Source organism: Narcine bancroftii, chromosome 4 (genome assembly GCF_036971445.1).
Source record: "Narcine bancroftii isolate sNarBan1 chromosome 4, sNarBan1.hap1, whole genome shotgun sequence".
Taxonomy (NCBI): Eukaryota; Metazoa; Chordata; class Chondrichthyes; order Torpediniformes; family Narcinidae; genus Narcine; species Narcine bancroftii.
Window position 1 is genome coordinate 89,250,020 of NC_091472.1, and position 14,084 is coordinate 89,264,103.

At 38.8% G+C, this 14,084-nt stretch overlaps 1 protein-coding gene across 1 annotated transcript in view; it reads left to right on the forward strand.

Annotated features, from left to right (window-relative positions):
* eif4a3 (eukaryotic translation initiation factor 4A3) overlaps window positions 1-12,812 on the forward strand; it is a 30,286-nt gene extending 17,474 nt beyond the window's left edge. The window contains exons 8-12 of the mRNA XM_069931905.1: window positions 132-270; window positions 4,659-4,774; window positions 4,858-4,965; window positions 5,446-5,573; window positions 12,513-12,812. Coding sequence (XP_069788006.1) covers window positions 132-270; window positions 4,659-4,774; window positions 4,858-4,965; window positions 5,446-5,573; window positions 12,513-12,529 — 508 coding nt within the window. The 3' untranslated portion in view covers window positions 12,530-12,812. The remainder of the gene's footprint in view (window positions 1-131; window positions 271-4,658; window positions 4,775-4,857; window positions 4,966-5,445; window positions 5,574-12,512) is intronic.
* The last annotated feature ends 1,272 nt before the right edge of the window (window positions 12,813-14,084 follow it).

Below are 14,084 nucleotides of genomic sequence, written 5' to 3' on the forward strand. Positions count from 1 at the left end.
GAATACTTAAAAGTTGTACGGGGGGGGGGGGACACACACACAGACCAATCTGTAGGTCCTGATTCCAGTAGTGGCTTAAAGGGCACTTCTGCAGTGCTGGTTGTTTAATGTGATTGTGTTGTGCCTTACAGTGATGAGTTGACCTTGGAAGGAATCAAACAGTTCTTTGTGGCAGTTGAAAGGGAGGAGTGGAAGTTTGACACATTGTGTGATCTGTACGACACACTGACCATTACCCAAGCTGTTATCTTCTGCAACACCAAACGGAAGGTACAGAAACATTCCTTCTCCATCCAAATTTGCACAGTAAGGTTTTACATGTCATTTCAGAACTGTCAGTGAAAGAGGAGGAGTGAGGGACTCGGGAGAGCTATGAGTGTTGGGAAGCAGCTGGAGGGGAGTAGATTTTAAAAAGGAGCGGAGGGCAAGTTAAGGGTTAAACAGAACAGTGATTAGTGGGAGGAGTAATAATGATAAGGGGTAGTGACAAATAAAAGGAGAATGGCCAGTGTGTGTGGCCCAGTATAGTCAGCAAGCTGAGGACAAGGACACAATTGATTCCAGAGAGGTAAGGCTAGATAAGATGTTTGTATTTAAATTAGGAAGAGTGAATGGAAACAGGCAGGGCAGTGGAATGATCTGTTTGCAGGAAATCTGGGGCTACACCTGCAAGAGGTACATCCAGCTGCAACCCCTGGTTAGAACTGGAGCTGGATGAACTCAGGATCATTTGGGAGGCAGAGGCAGTGATAGAAAGGAGATTCAGGGAGACAGTCACCACCCCCCCCCAAAAAAAAAGTCAGGAGGCAGGTGACTGTTAGGAGAGGAAGGGGAATAACCAGACTGTCCAGAACACTCCTGTGGCTGTTCCCTTTAACAATAAGTATACTGTTGGGGGGAGGGGGGGTGAGAGAGGGAGGGAATAATCTACCAGGGACAAGTTGTAATGGTCTCTTTGGCACAGAGCTGGCCCCCTCGGGGGAGAAGAGGAGAGCTATGGTAATTGTGGACTTGTTAGTTTGACAAGTGGATAGAAGGTTCTGTGAATGAGATCAAGGCTACAGGGTGGTACGTTGCCTCCCAGGTGCCAGGGTCAGGGATATCTCTGACTGAGTACACAGCATTCTGAAAGGTGGGTGAGCAGCCAGATGTCGTGGTCCATGTGGGGACCATTGACATGGATGGGAGGACTGATTAGGTCCTGAAGAGGGAATATAAGGAGTTTGGAAAGAAGTTAAAAGCAGGACCTCAAGGGTGGTAATCTCAGGATTGCTGCCTATGCCATGTGTCAGAGAGGATAGGAACAGGAAGTTGTGGTAGATAAATGAGTGGATGAAGAATTGGTGCAGGGGTTCAGATTTGTGAATTATTAGGATCTCTTCTGGGGAAGGTCTGACCAGTACAAAAAGGACGAGCTGCACCTGAACTGGAAAGGGACCAATATCCTGGCAGGCAGGCTTGCTAGACCTGTTGGGGATGGTTTAAACTAGTTTGGCAGAGGTGTGGGAACCAGAGTGTGAGTGCAGAGAATAAGGCAAACAGTCAAAAGCATAATGCTACGTGTTCTGAGTTTGTGAGGAAGGACATGCAGGGGACAAAACATAAATGAGGTCAGTTAGAAGGTTTGAAATGTGTCCATTTCAATGCTAAGAGTATTAGGAATAAAGGGGATGAACTTAGAGCATGGATCAGTATGTGGAACTACGATGTTGTGGCCATTACAGAGACTTGGCTGGAGGAAGGACAGAATTGGCTGATGTAGGTATTGGGTGTTTTAAAAGAAATAGGATGGGAAGAAAGGAGGGGAGAAGCATTATTGGTCAGGGATAGTATCACAGTTATAGAAAGGGAGGAAGCTATAGAGGGAGTGTCCACTGAGTTGGTGTGGGTGGAAGTTAAATAGGCAGGGAGTACTATTTTGGCCCTCAAATAGCTCTCGGGACACTGAGGAACAAATTACCAGGCAGATTTTAGAATGGTGCAGGAAATACAGGGTTGTAGTTATGGGCAATTTGAACTTCCCTAATATTGACAGGCCTCTCCTTACTGCAAGGAGAGATGGGATAGAATTTGTCAGGTATGTCTAAGAAGGATTCCTGACACAGTATGTGGACCAACCGATGAGAGGAGAGGCCATACTGGATCTCATCCTGGGCAATGAACCTGGTCAGGTGGCGGACCTCTAGTGGGGGACCATTTTTATTTTTTGGTGAGAGTTACCACAACTACCTGAGCTTTAGCATAGCCATAGAAAAGGATAAAAGCAGACAAAGGTCTAATTATGATGGGATGAGGCAGGAACTGGCAAGAATAAATTGGAAACATGTTCAAGGGAGAAAGCACAGAACTAATGTGGAGGAAGGTAAGGTAGGAAAATGGGTGAGGCAGCTAGTCAAGAGGCAAAAGGAAGCATATATTAGATATAGGAAGCAGGAAAGGCTTGTGACAAGTATATAGTAGCCAGGAAAGAGCTTAAGAAAGGACTTGGGAGAGCTCAAAGGGAGCATGAGAAGGCCTTGGTATTTACGATTCAGGAGAAACCCCAAGGTGTTCTATGCATATGTGAAGAACAGAAGGATGATGAGAATGAAGGTGGGGTCTCTAAAGGATAAAGGAGGCAACATGTACCTGGAGGTGGTCCTAAATAAATTCACGAGAAAAGGACCTTGATCAGGGTGAGGTCAAAATAGAACAGGTTTGTGTGCTGGACATTGTTGATATTAAGGAAGAGGAAGTGTTGGAACTTCTTAAAAACATCAAGATTGGTAAGTCCCTGGGGCTGGATGTGATGTACTTCAGGTTGCTGTGGGAAGTGAGGAAAGAGATAGCTGGGGAATTAGCTATGATCTTTGAGTCCTCTTTGGCCACGGGAGGTACTGAAGGATTGGAGAATGTCAAATGTAGTTCCCTTTTTTAAAATAAAAAGTAATAAGGAGAATCCTGGGAATTATAGACTGGTGAGTTTTACGTCAGTGGTGTGCAAACTGATGGAGAGGATTCTTAAGGATAGGATCTATGAGCATTTGGACAAGTACCGTCTACTCAAGGATAGTCAGCATAGCTTTGTGAAGGGAAATTCATGCCTCATGAGCCTAATTGAGCTTTTTGAGAAGGTAACAAAAGAAATTGATGAGAGTAAGGCAGTAGATGTGGATTTTAGGCATTTGACACAGTCCCCCATGAGAGACTCATTCATTAAGTCTTGAGACATGGGGTCCATGGCTGTTTGGATTTTTTTTTAAATTGGCTTACAGGTAGAAAGCAAAGTGTAGTAGTGGAAGGAAAGTATTTTTCCTGGAGTTTGGTGACTAGTAGAGTACCACAAGGATCTGTTCTGGGACTCCTGCTCTTTGTGATTTTTATAAATGATCTGTATGAAGAGGTGGAAGGATGGGTCAGAAAGTTTGTGGAGTTGTGAATGAAGATTGTCAGAGTTGGGCGGAAAAGTGGCAGTTGGAGTTCAATCTGGATAAGTGTGAAGTGGTGCATTTTGGAATGCAAACCAGAAGCTGAATACAGGGTTAATGATCAGTTACTTAAGAGTGTGGATGAACAGAGGGACCTTGGGGTTCAAATCCCTGCATCCTTCAAGGTTGCCACACAGGTTAATAGGATAGTTAAGAAGGCCTATGGGATGCTGGGCTTCCTTAATAGGGGGATTGAGTTCAAGGGAAATCATGTTGCAACTCTACAAATCTCTGGTGAGACCACACTTTAGAATATTGTGTTCAGTTCTGGTCACCTCATTACAGGAAGGATGTGGAAGCTATGGAGAGGGTACAGAGATTTACCAGGATGAGGCAAGGTTAGCAGAGCTGGGACTTTTTTTCTTTGAAGCATAGAAGGATGAGAGGAGACTTTAATAGAGGCCTACAAGATTGAGAGACATAGATAGGTTGGACTGCTAGAGTCTGTTTCCCAGGGCAGGAATAGCAAACGCCAGAGGACATGAGTACAAAGTGGAGGTAAGTTTAGGTAAGACATCAGTGTAATTTTTTTACGCAGAGTTGTGGGTGCCTGGAATGCCTTGCTGGGGATGGTGGTGGAGGCTGAAACATTAAGGGCATTTAAGAAATGGGCACATGATGGAAGAAAAATAGGATACAGAATAGGGAGGGTTAAGTATTTAAAGAATATATGGGTCGGTACAACATTGAGGGCTGAAGGGCCTAATTGTTTGCTCTAATTCCATTCACTTATTTTGTAAAAAGCATCTACATGTGAAATGGAATATTGTTGCATGTTATCAAGGACATGCTGTGGCACAGGAGGACTATGTCTTGCAGGCCTGTTTTGATCATGACCTTGAGTGCTGTTGGTAGAGTTTGTATGTTCCCTGTGATAATCTAATAGGAATGTCACTTAACACTATGGTCTCCTTAAAGACATATTATAAATAAGAACTTAAAATGTACGTTGTGAAAGGAAATTTAAAAGTAATCATGAAAAAATATGTAGCATAGTTGTTCCAGTTGGGTTGTGGTATCTTCAATTTTTTGAGCAAGTTTCTGGAGTTCCTGTGGCCATTACCTGTCACTTTTACAACTTTTAGAGATTTCAAATGCTGGTTTTAACTAAATGTGTCCATTGGGGTTCAATATTGCTCATGTCCTCAAAAAGGAAATTAACACCAAACTGTTGCCAATATTTTATTGCAGGTGGATTGGCTCACTGAGAAAATGAGAGAGGCCAACTTCACTGTGTCGTCTATGCATGGTGACATGCCACAGAAGGAGAGGGAGTCCATCATGAAGGAATTCCGCTCTGGCGCAAGGTGCATTATGTTAGAAAGCTGAGTTCTACCAACTCTCTCTGATGACAGTGAATGTAACTATCACTTGTGTTTTTGTTTTACAGCCGGGTGCTCATTTCTACAGATGTTTGGGCCAGAGGATTAGATGTCCCTCAGGTGTCATTGATCATAAACTATGACTTGCCCAATAACAGAGAGTTGTACATCCACAGGTAATCTTTGTGTGCTTTAGTGGTACTAGCTGTTATTTTGTACTTCACTGGTTTATTAGACCACACAAGTTGTGTTCTTGGTCTTGGCTCTCTTTCAATCTTGAGCTAGTGTATGTCCTTCATTCTCCTGCCACATTGCTGGTAGTGAAATTCAAACTATCCAGTCACTATTTGATGATCACTTTCCTGATTGGCTTCACATTTCAAATGGCCAGCATTATAGTTTGTCATCAATTGAAGAAATAAATGGTTTTAAACTACCATCAAAATCAATTTGGTTAAAGATAAAATCTCAAGTTTGAGGAAGAATGAGAAGCTAATGGAGGATTCATTAACATTACTGTACAACTAAGCAGATCCTTGAAACAATCTTCTTTGAATCTCTTCAGTTGTTGAATTTAATGAGCACAGGGAGTGGCAACTGACTACTTCTCTCCCTCCCCGTATGGGATGTTGACGTTCCCATCTATTGTTTGACAGGATTGGCCGGTCAGGTCGATATGGGCGGAAAGGTGTAGCCATCAACTTTGTTAAGAATGATGACATTCGTATACTGCGAGACATTGAACAGTACTACTCCACACAGATTGATGAAATGCCAATGAATGGTGAGTTCTTGTTACAATTCCCTACCTGGCTGGATAAGACTGGGACAATGTGGAATCAAATTTATTTAACGAGTTGGCAACGAGTTTTAGTAATTCTTTGACATTTGGAAATTCCTTCCCTAAAATTTTGATTGATATCAATAATAGATCAGAAACCATTGGTTTTTTTTTAAATTTTTTATTTTTCACACCATAAACCACATTGACCAAGATACATATATTTTCCTTTTCAAATATATACTGTGTCGTTTTCTCCCCCCCTCCCTCTTCCCATCCCACCCTCCCTACCTCCCCTCCCATTCATTTAAAGTACAGAATCTAAGATACATTAAACCAGTCAAACAATGTTGTCACTCAATAAAAATAAACAAGAAATTCTTCTTTTCATTTCCTTCTCCTTCCATTATTTTAGGTGATAGATGTCCCCGGTAGGTTGTCTCTATTGTGTTTCATGTATGGCTCCCATATTTGTTCAAATATTTCAATATTATTTCTTAAATTATGTTATTTTTTCTAATGGAATACATTTATTCATTTCTATATACCATTGTTGTATTCTCAAGTTATCTTCTAATTTCTAGGCTGACATAATACATTTTTTTGCTACGGCTAGAGCTATCATAACAAATCTTTTTTGTGCACCATCCAAATCAAGTCCAAATTCTTTGTTTTTTATGTTACTTAGGAGAAAGATCTCTGGGTTTTTTGGTATATTGTTTTCTGTAATTTTATTTAATACCTGGTTTAGATCTTCCCAAAATTTTTTCATTTTCTCACATGCCCAGATTGCATGAATTGTTGTTCCCATTTCTTTTTTACAATGAAAACATCTGTCAGATACTGTTGGGTCCCATTTATTTAACTTTTGAGGTGTAATGTATAGCCTGTGTATCCAGTTATATTGTATCATACGTAACCTCGTGTTTATTGTATTTCTCATAGTTCCAGAGCATAACTTCTCCCATGTTTCCTTCTTTATCTTTGTTTAAATCTTATTCCCATTTTTGTTTAGTTTTACCATTTGTTTCCTCATTCTCCTTTTCTTGCAGTTTAATATACATATTTGTTATAAATTTTTTGATTATCATTGTATCTATAATCACATATTCAAAATTACTTCCCTCTGGTAACCTCAGACTGCTTCCCAATTTGTCCTTCAAGTTATATTTATCCTTCATTTGTTCAAAGGATAGTAATTTATTTCCTGAAAAAACAATTTTCTATTCTTTTGATTCCTTTTTTCTCCCATTCTCTAAAGGAAAGGTTATCTATTATAAAAGGGATTAACTGATTTTGCGTCAGTATTAGTTTTGGTAATTGGTAATTTGTTTTATTCCTTTCTACATGAACCTTCTTCCAAATATTGAGCAGATGATGTAATATTGGAGAATTCCTACGTTGTACCAATTTTTCATCCCATTTATATAATATGTTCAGGTATCTTCTCCCCTATTTTATCTAGTTCTAATCTAGTCCAATCTGGCTTTTCCCTTGTTTGATAAAAATCTGATAGGTATCTTAATTGTGCGGCTCTATAATAATTTTTAAAGTTTGGCATTTGTAAGCCTCCTTGTTTATACCATTCTGTTAATTTATCTAGTGCTACCCTCGGTTTCCCCCCCTTCCATAAAAATTTCCTTATTATTTTCTTTAACTCCTTGAAGAATTTCTCTGTCAAGTGTATTGGCAATGCCTGAAATAGGTATTGTATCCTTGGGAAAATGTTCATTTTAATACAATTTATCCTTCCTATTATTGTTAGTGGTAAATCTTTCCAATGCTCTAAGTCGTCCTGTAATTTTTTCATTAGTGGATAATAATTGAGTTTATATAGATGGCCGAGGTTTTTATTTATTTGTATACCGAGGTATCTCATTGCTTGCATTTGCCATCTGAATGGTGATTCTTTCTTAAATTTTGAGCAATCCGCATTATTCATTGGCATTGCTTCACTTTTATTTGCGTTAATCTTGTAACCCGACACTTCTCCATATTCCTTCAATTTCTTATGCAATTCTTTTATTGATAATTCTGTTTCTGTTAAGTATACTATAACGTCATCTGCAAATAAACTGATTTTATATTCCCTGTCTTTTATTTTTATCCCTTTTATTTTATTTTCTGTTCTTATCAATTCTGCTAGTGGTTCTATAGCTCTTTTTTTCTCTCTTTGGCTTGGCTTCGCGGACGAAGATTTATGGAGGGGGTAAAAAGTCCACGTCAGCTGCAGGCTCGTTTGTGGCTGACAAGTCCGATGCGGGACAGGCAGACACGATTGCAGCGGTTGCAGGGGAAAATTGGTTGGTTGGGGTTGGGTGTTGGGTTTTTCCTCCTTTGCCTTTTGTCAGTGAGGTGGGCTCTGCGGTCTTCTTCAAAGGAGGTTGCTGCCCGCCAAACTGTGAGGCGCCAAGATGCACGGTTTGAGGCGTTATCAGCCCACTGGCGGTGGTCAATGTGGCAGGCACCAAGAGATTTCTTTAGGCAGTCCTTGTACCTTTTCTTTGGTGCACCTCTGTCACGGTGGCCAGTGGAGAGCTCGCCATATAACACGATCTTGGGAAGGCGATGGTCCTCCATTCTGGAGACGTGACCCATCCAGCGCAGCTGGCGAACAATAAGGGTGATAGTGGGCATCCCTGCTGTGTTGACCTGCTGAAGTTAAATTGCTTTGATATATATCCATTTACTGTCACTTTTGCCAATGGCCCCTTATATAATGCTTTAATCCAATTAATATACTTCTCTGGTAAACTGAATTTTTGTAATACTTTGAATAAATAATTCCATTCTACTCTGTCAAAGGCCTTCTCTGCGTCTAAAGCAACTGCTACTGTTGGCGCTTTACTCCCTTCTACTGCATGAATTAAGTTAATAAATTTACAAATATTGTCTGTTGTTCGTCTTTTTTTAATAAATCCAGTTTGGTCTAGATTTACTATTTTTGGTACATAGTCGGCTAATCTGTTTGCTAATAGTTTAGCTATTATCTTATAATCTGTGTTAAGTAAAGATATCGGTCTATATGACGCTGGTGCGAGTGGATCTTTCCCCGTCTTTGGTATTACTGTAATTATTGCTGTTTTGCATGAATCTGGTAAGCTTTGTGTTTTATCAATCTGGTTGATTACTTCCAGGAGGGGAGGAATAATAAATCTTGAAATGTTTTATAGAATTCTATTGGGAATCCATCCTCTCCTGGTGTTTTATTATTTGGTAGTTTTTTTATTATCTCTTGTATTTCTACTATTTCAAATGGTTATGTTAATTTATTTTGTTCCTCTATTTGTAATTTTGGTAGTTCAATTTTAGTTAAAAATTCATCTATTTTATCTTCTTTCCCTTCGTTTTCAGTTTGATATAGTTGTTTGTAGAATTCTCTGGTTTTCATTAATCTCCGTTGGATTATATGTGATTTGCTTGTCTTTTTTCCTTAATGCCAATACCATTCTCTTAGTTTGTTCTGTCTTAAGCTGCCGTGCTAGAATTTTGTGCGTTTTTTCTCCTAGTTCAAAATATTTCTGTTTTGTCTTCATTATGTTCTTCTCCACCTTATATGTTTGTAGTGTTTCATATTTTATTTTTTTATCTGCCTATTCTCTTCTTTTAGTTGTGTCTTCCTTCATTGCTAATTCTTTTTCTATATTTGCTATTTCCCCTTCCAACTGCTCTGTTTCCTGATTGTAGTCCTTCTTCATCTTGGTTACATAACTTATTATTTGCCCTCTGATGAATGCTTTCATTGCATCCCATAATATAAACTTATCTTTCACTGATTCCATATTTATTTCAAATACATTTTAATTTGTCTTTCAATTAATTCTCTAAATTCCTGCCTTTTAAGTAGCATGGAGTTTAATCTCCATCTATACATTCTTGGAGGGATGTCCTCTAACTCTATTGTGAATATCAAAGGTGAATGGTCCGATAATATTCTAGCTTTATATTCTGTTTTTCTTACTCTGTCTTGCATACGAGCTGATAACAGGAATAAGTCTATTCTTGAGTATGTTTTATGTCTACCCGAATAATATGAATATTCCTTTTCCTTTGGGTGTTGTTTCCTTCATATATCCCAAAAGTTGCATTTTTTGCATCGATTTAATTATAAATTTGGTTACTTTGTTCTTTCTGTTAATTTTTTTCCCAGTTTTATCCATTTTTGAATCCAAATTAAGGTTGAAGTCCCATCCTATTAATATGTTCCCTTGCATGTCTGCTATCTTCAAAAAAAATCTTGCATAAATTTTTGATCTTCTTCGTTACGTGAATATACATTGAGTAAATTCCAAAACTCCGAATATTTCTGACATTTTATCATTGCATATCTCCCTGCTGGAACTATTATTTCCTCTTCTATTTTAATTGGTACATTTTTACTGATTAATATAGCTACTCCTCTAGCTTTTGAATTATATGACGCTGCTGTTACATGTCCTACCCAATCTCTCTTTAATTTCTTGTGCTCCATTTCAGTTAAATGTGTTTCTTGCACGAATGCTATATCAATTTTTTCTTTTTTCAGTAAATTTAGCAGTTTCTTCCTTTTGATTTGGTTATGTATTCCGTTAATATTTAAAGTCATATAGTTCAACGTAGCCATTTCATACTTTGTTTATCTTCCCTTTCCGTTTCCTCATCATCACCTTTCCTTCTTATCCATTTCTGCTTTCTTGTTTTGAACACTTTATAAGACAACATTTCTAAAACATCAAACATTCCCCTTATTCTCCTATCTAAAATTTCTTTAACCCTATTCTCCCCTCCCCCTCCTGAGTTGCCCTTTATCCCTTGTCGGGCAACCACATCTCCCCTCTCCATTTGGATTTGCGAATTCACTCGCAAGCGTCAACTGATTTTGCAGTGACCGTAACTCCGCCCCACCCAGCACCCCCCGCAAAAGATTTCAATTTTCATATATAACAAAGGTCACTCTTTTAATTCCCTCCTTACTTCCTCTGTTCCCTTTCATTCCCTTATTAATTCTTATCTATACTCTATATATTTTCCTCTAAATACAGATACACTCTTGTACACACATATATACATACACATCTATAGATATAGATATATATATCTATCTATATATATATATCTATCTATCTATAGATATATATTATCTACATATAGGTAGATATATCTATCTATATATATATATATACCCATATACACACATACATATAGTTCGTGGTCATTTTTACTCTCGTTACATGTCTTCATCTCGCTGCCTGTTTTGTAGTTGTTCTGCAAATTTTCGTGCTTCCTCCGGATCCGAGAATAGTCTGTTGTGCTGCTCTCAAATAACTATTTTAAGTACCGTTGGGTACTTTAGCATAAATTTATATCCTTTTTTCCATAGGATCATTTTTGCTGTATTAAACTCCTTTCTCTTCTTCAGGAGTTCAAAACTTATGTCTGGATAGAAAAATTTTTTTTGACCTTTGTATTCCAGTGGCTTTTTGTCTTTTATTTTCTTCATTGCTTTCTCCAATATATTTTCTCTTGTTGTATATCTTAAGAATTTTACTAAAATGGATCTTGGCTTTTGCTGCGGCTGTGGTTTCGGGGCTAATGTTCTATGTGCCCTTTCTATTTCCATTTCTTCCTGAAATTCTGGTCTTCCTAGGTCCTTGGGGATCCAATTTTTTATAAATTCTCTCATATTCTTGCCTTCTTCATCTTCCTTAAGGCCCACTATCTTTATATTATTACTTCTATTATAGTTTTCCATTATATCTATCTTCTGAGCTAACAGCTCTTGTGCCTCTTTAACTTTTTTATTAGATTCTTCTAATTTCTCTTTTAAGTCCTCTACTTCCATTTCTACGATTGTTTCTCGTTCTTCCACATTGTCCACTCTTTTTCCTATATCTGACATGACCATCTCTATTTTATTCATTTTTTCTTCTGCACTTTTAATTCTTCTTTTTATTTCATTAAATTCTTGTAATTGCCATTGTTTTACTAATTCTATATTCTTAAAAAAAATATCCATTGTCTTGCCCTTCCCTTCTTCCATTTCTCTGTGTTCTTCTTCTTCCTCTGGGTTGGTCATCTGTTGTTTCCTTGTTTTCTATGTTCTCTTCCTGTTGTTGTGTTGTAGCTGACATTCTCAGCTATGGAGATCGACCCGTCAGTGTTTTTTTTTTGTCATGCGCGGTTGTGCACTTTTACTCGGCTCTGCGAGCCATTTTTGTAGTCCCGAGCTCGGGGCTTCCACCGACCTTAGGGAGCGGGCTTCTCTCTCCGCGGCGGGCCTCCTCGGACAGGTAAGGCCTTCACCTTCTTCTTCCGACGTTCTTTCTTCTTCTCTTCTTCCCATTGCATTCGACTTTTCTCTCTTCGCTGCTATTTTCTTCCCACCTTTACTTTGTTTTAATTTTTATTCTTGTACCTTTGTGTTTTGTGTATTTTTTTTAGACTTTTTCGGAGAGGGCTGGAGTTCCCTGACCAGCCACTACTCCATCACGTGACTCCTCCCAGGAACCATTAGTTTGAACTAAATCTCCCACTTCTTGATATACACCAGCCAGAAAATGCTAGGACTTGACTGAAGTTAGTGGTTTAACTCTTGATTTGGCTTCAATCCTCTTGCCTATAAACCCTGGCCCACTTTATAATGTGAAAATCAGCTCCTTTGAATATATTCTGTCTTCAATGAGGGACCCATTATTCTTCTCTGCTCTCCATATTTACCATGTCAGCCTTGCTCAGAATCTAATGATTCAAAAGATCACTTATTTGTAGAAACTGCAGTATGAATGAGATGAGAATTTCTTTGATCTTAGTCCAGGGAAGGTAACTGGGTGACCTGTATTGCAAGTAAATCCTTCAAGTCAACATATCAAAACAACAAGTTGTTTAATACAGTGAAAGTTGATGTGGGAAGAATTAAGTTCCATGCATTTTGAATATGTTAATGTTCTTTTTTTTTCATTTTAGTTGCTGATCTTATTTGAAGAAAATGAAAAGGTTGGAGAACCTGGGTGACCAATGGTTTCAATTCTGATGAGGAAATGCCGCTCAAGACTTTCTAGATGCATCACCCTTCTGTTTTTTGGATCTTATTTTTCTGATTTTTGTAAACTAGTATCTTTTAGTTTCTTTGATACACAAGGAATTGCTAGGATTTTGTTTTGCTGGTATCAAATGAAAATTGTAACGTTAAACTCGAATCTGCATCTGTCAAGCTATATGTGGACACCATTTAACTATTAAACTTTGATATTAATTTCCTTTTAATTTTGGTCACTGAATCACTCAAATTCTGACCAATTAGAAGAATGTCTGACCTGTTGTATAAATTTACTGCCAGTGGTTTCAATTTTTGATTTTTTTTTAGGCTACATAGAAATTAAGAGCCAGAATAGATCATAAAGTAATAGTAGATAGTGACTGATCTGATTACTGATCTCAGCTCTAGGTTCCTATGTTTGATTTTTTTCTTCATGATTTATTATTCTAGTATTCAATAATTACCCAATCTGACTTTGTATTCAAAATCACTATCTCAACAACTATCACCCAGTAGGACCAACTTTGACTGTGATGAAATGCTTTGAGAGGCTGGACTTGGCCAGAATTAACACATACCAAAGCAAAGATCTGGGCTCACTGCAATTTGGATCTCCTTGAAAACAGCAATTCATATAAGGTTATAATTTGGCCTTCAATACCATTATTACCTCAGTGCTGGTCAAGACCTCTGCACCCCACTCCAATTGGATCCTTGACTTTCTCATTAGAAGGCCACAGTCAGTACAAATTGGAAACATCTCCTCATTGATTATCAAGACATACCTCAAGAATGCGTGCTTAGCCCACTGCTCTACTCATTATACATCTGTGACTGTGGCCAGGCACAATTCCAACGCCATCTACACGTTTGCCGATTGACACCACAGTTGTTGGCAGAATCACAAACAGCACTGAGGAAGTGGACAGGAGGGAGATGGATCAGCTCGTTGAATGGTTTAAACAACATTGCACTCAACGTCAACAAAACCAAGAAGATTCTGGACATCAGGAGGGAGTTAGAGGAACACGACTCATCGAAGGCTCAGTAACAGAGGATCAAGAACTACTGGGTGACAGCATCTCCGAGGATCTGTGCTGCAATCACAAAGAAGGCTTGCTAGTGGATATACTTTGTAAGGTGTCTAAGGAGACAATGTACTGTGGAGAGCATTCTGGCTGGTTGCATCACTGCCTGGTAATGGAGGTGCTAACTCTCAGGACAAGAATAAACTCCAGCAACATCATAGGCACTAGCCTTCACTCTACTGAGGACATCTACATGAGACAGTGTCTTAAAAAAGCACCTCTATCCTCAAAGACTCCCACCACCCAGGTCACAACCTCCTCACTATTGAACCATTGGGTCACAGAGGTAGGCTACCGAAAGTGGCGAACAACACTTGAACTGCCAGTTCTTGTGGTGGGGGGTGTTGTGCAGTGGCCCACTAGCAGGATACAACCCTTACACAAAATGGCTGAATGTGGCAACTGCACAAA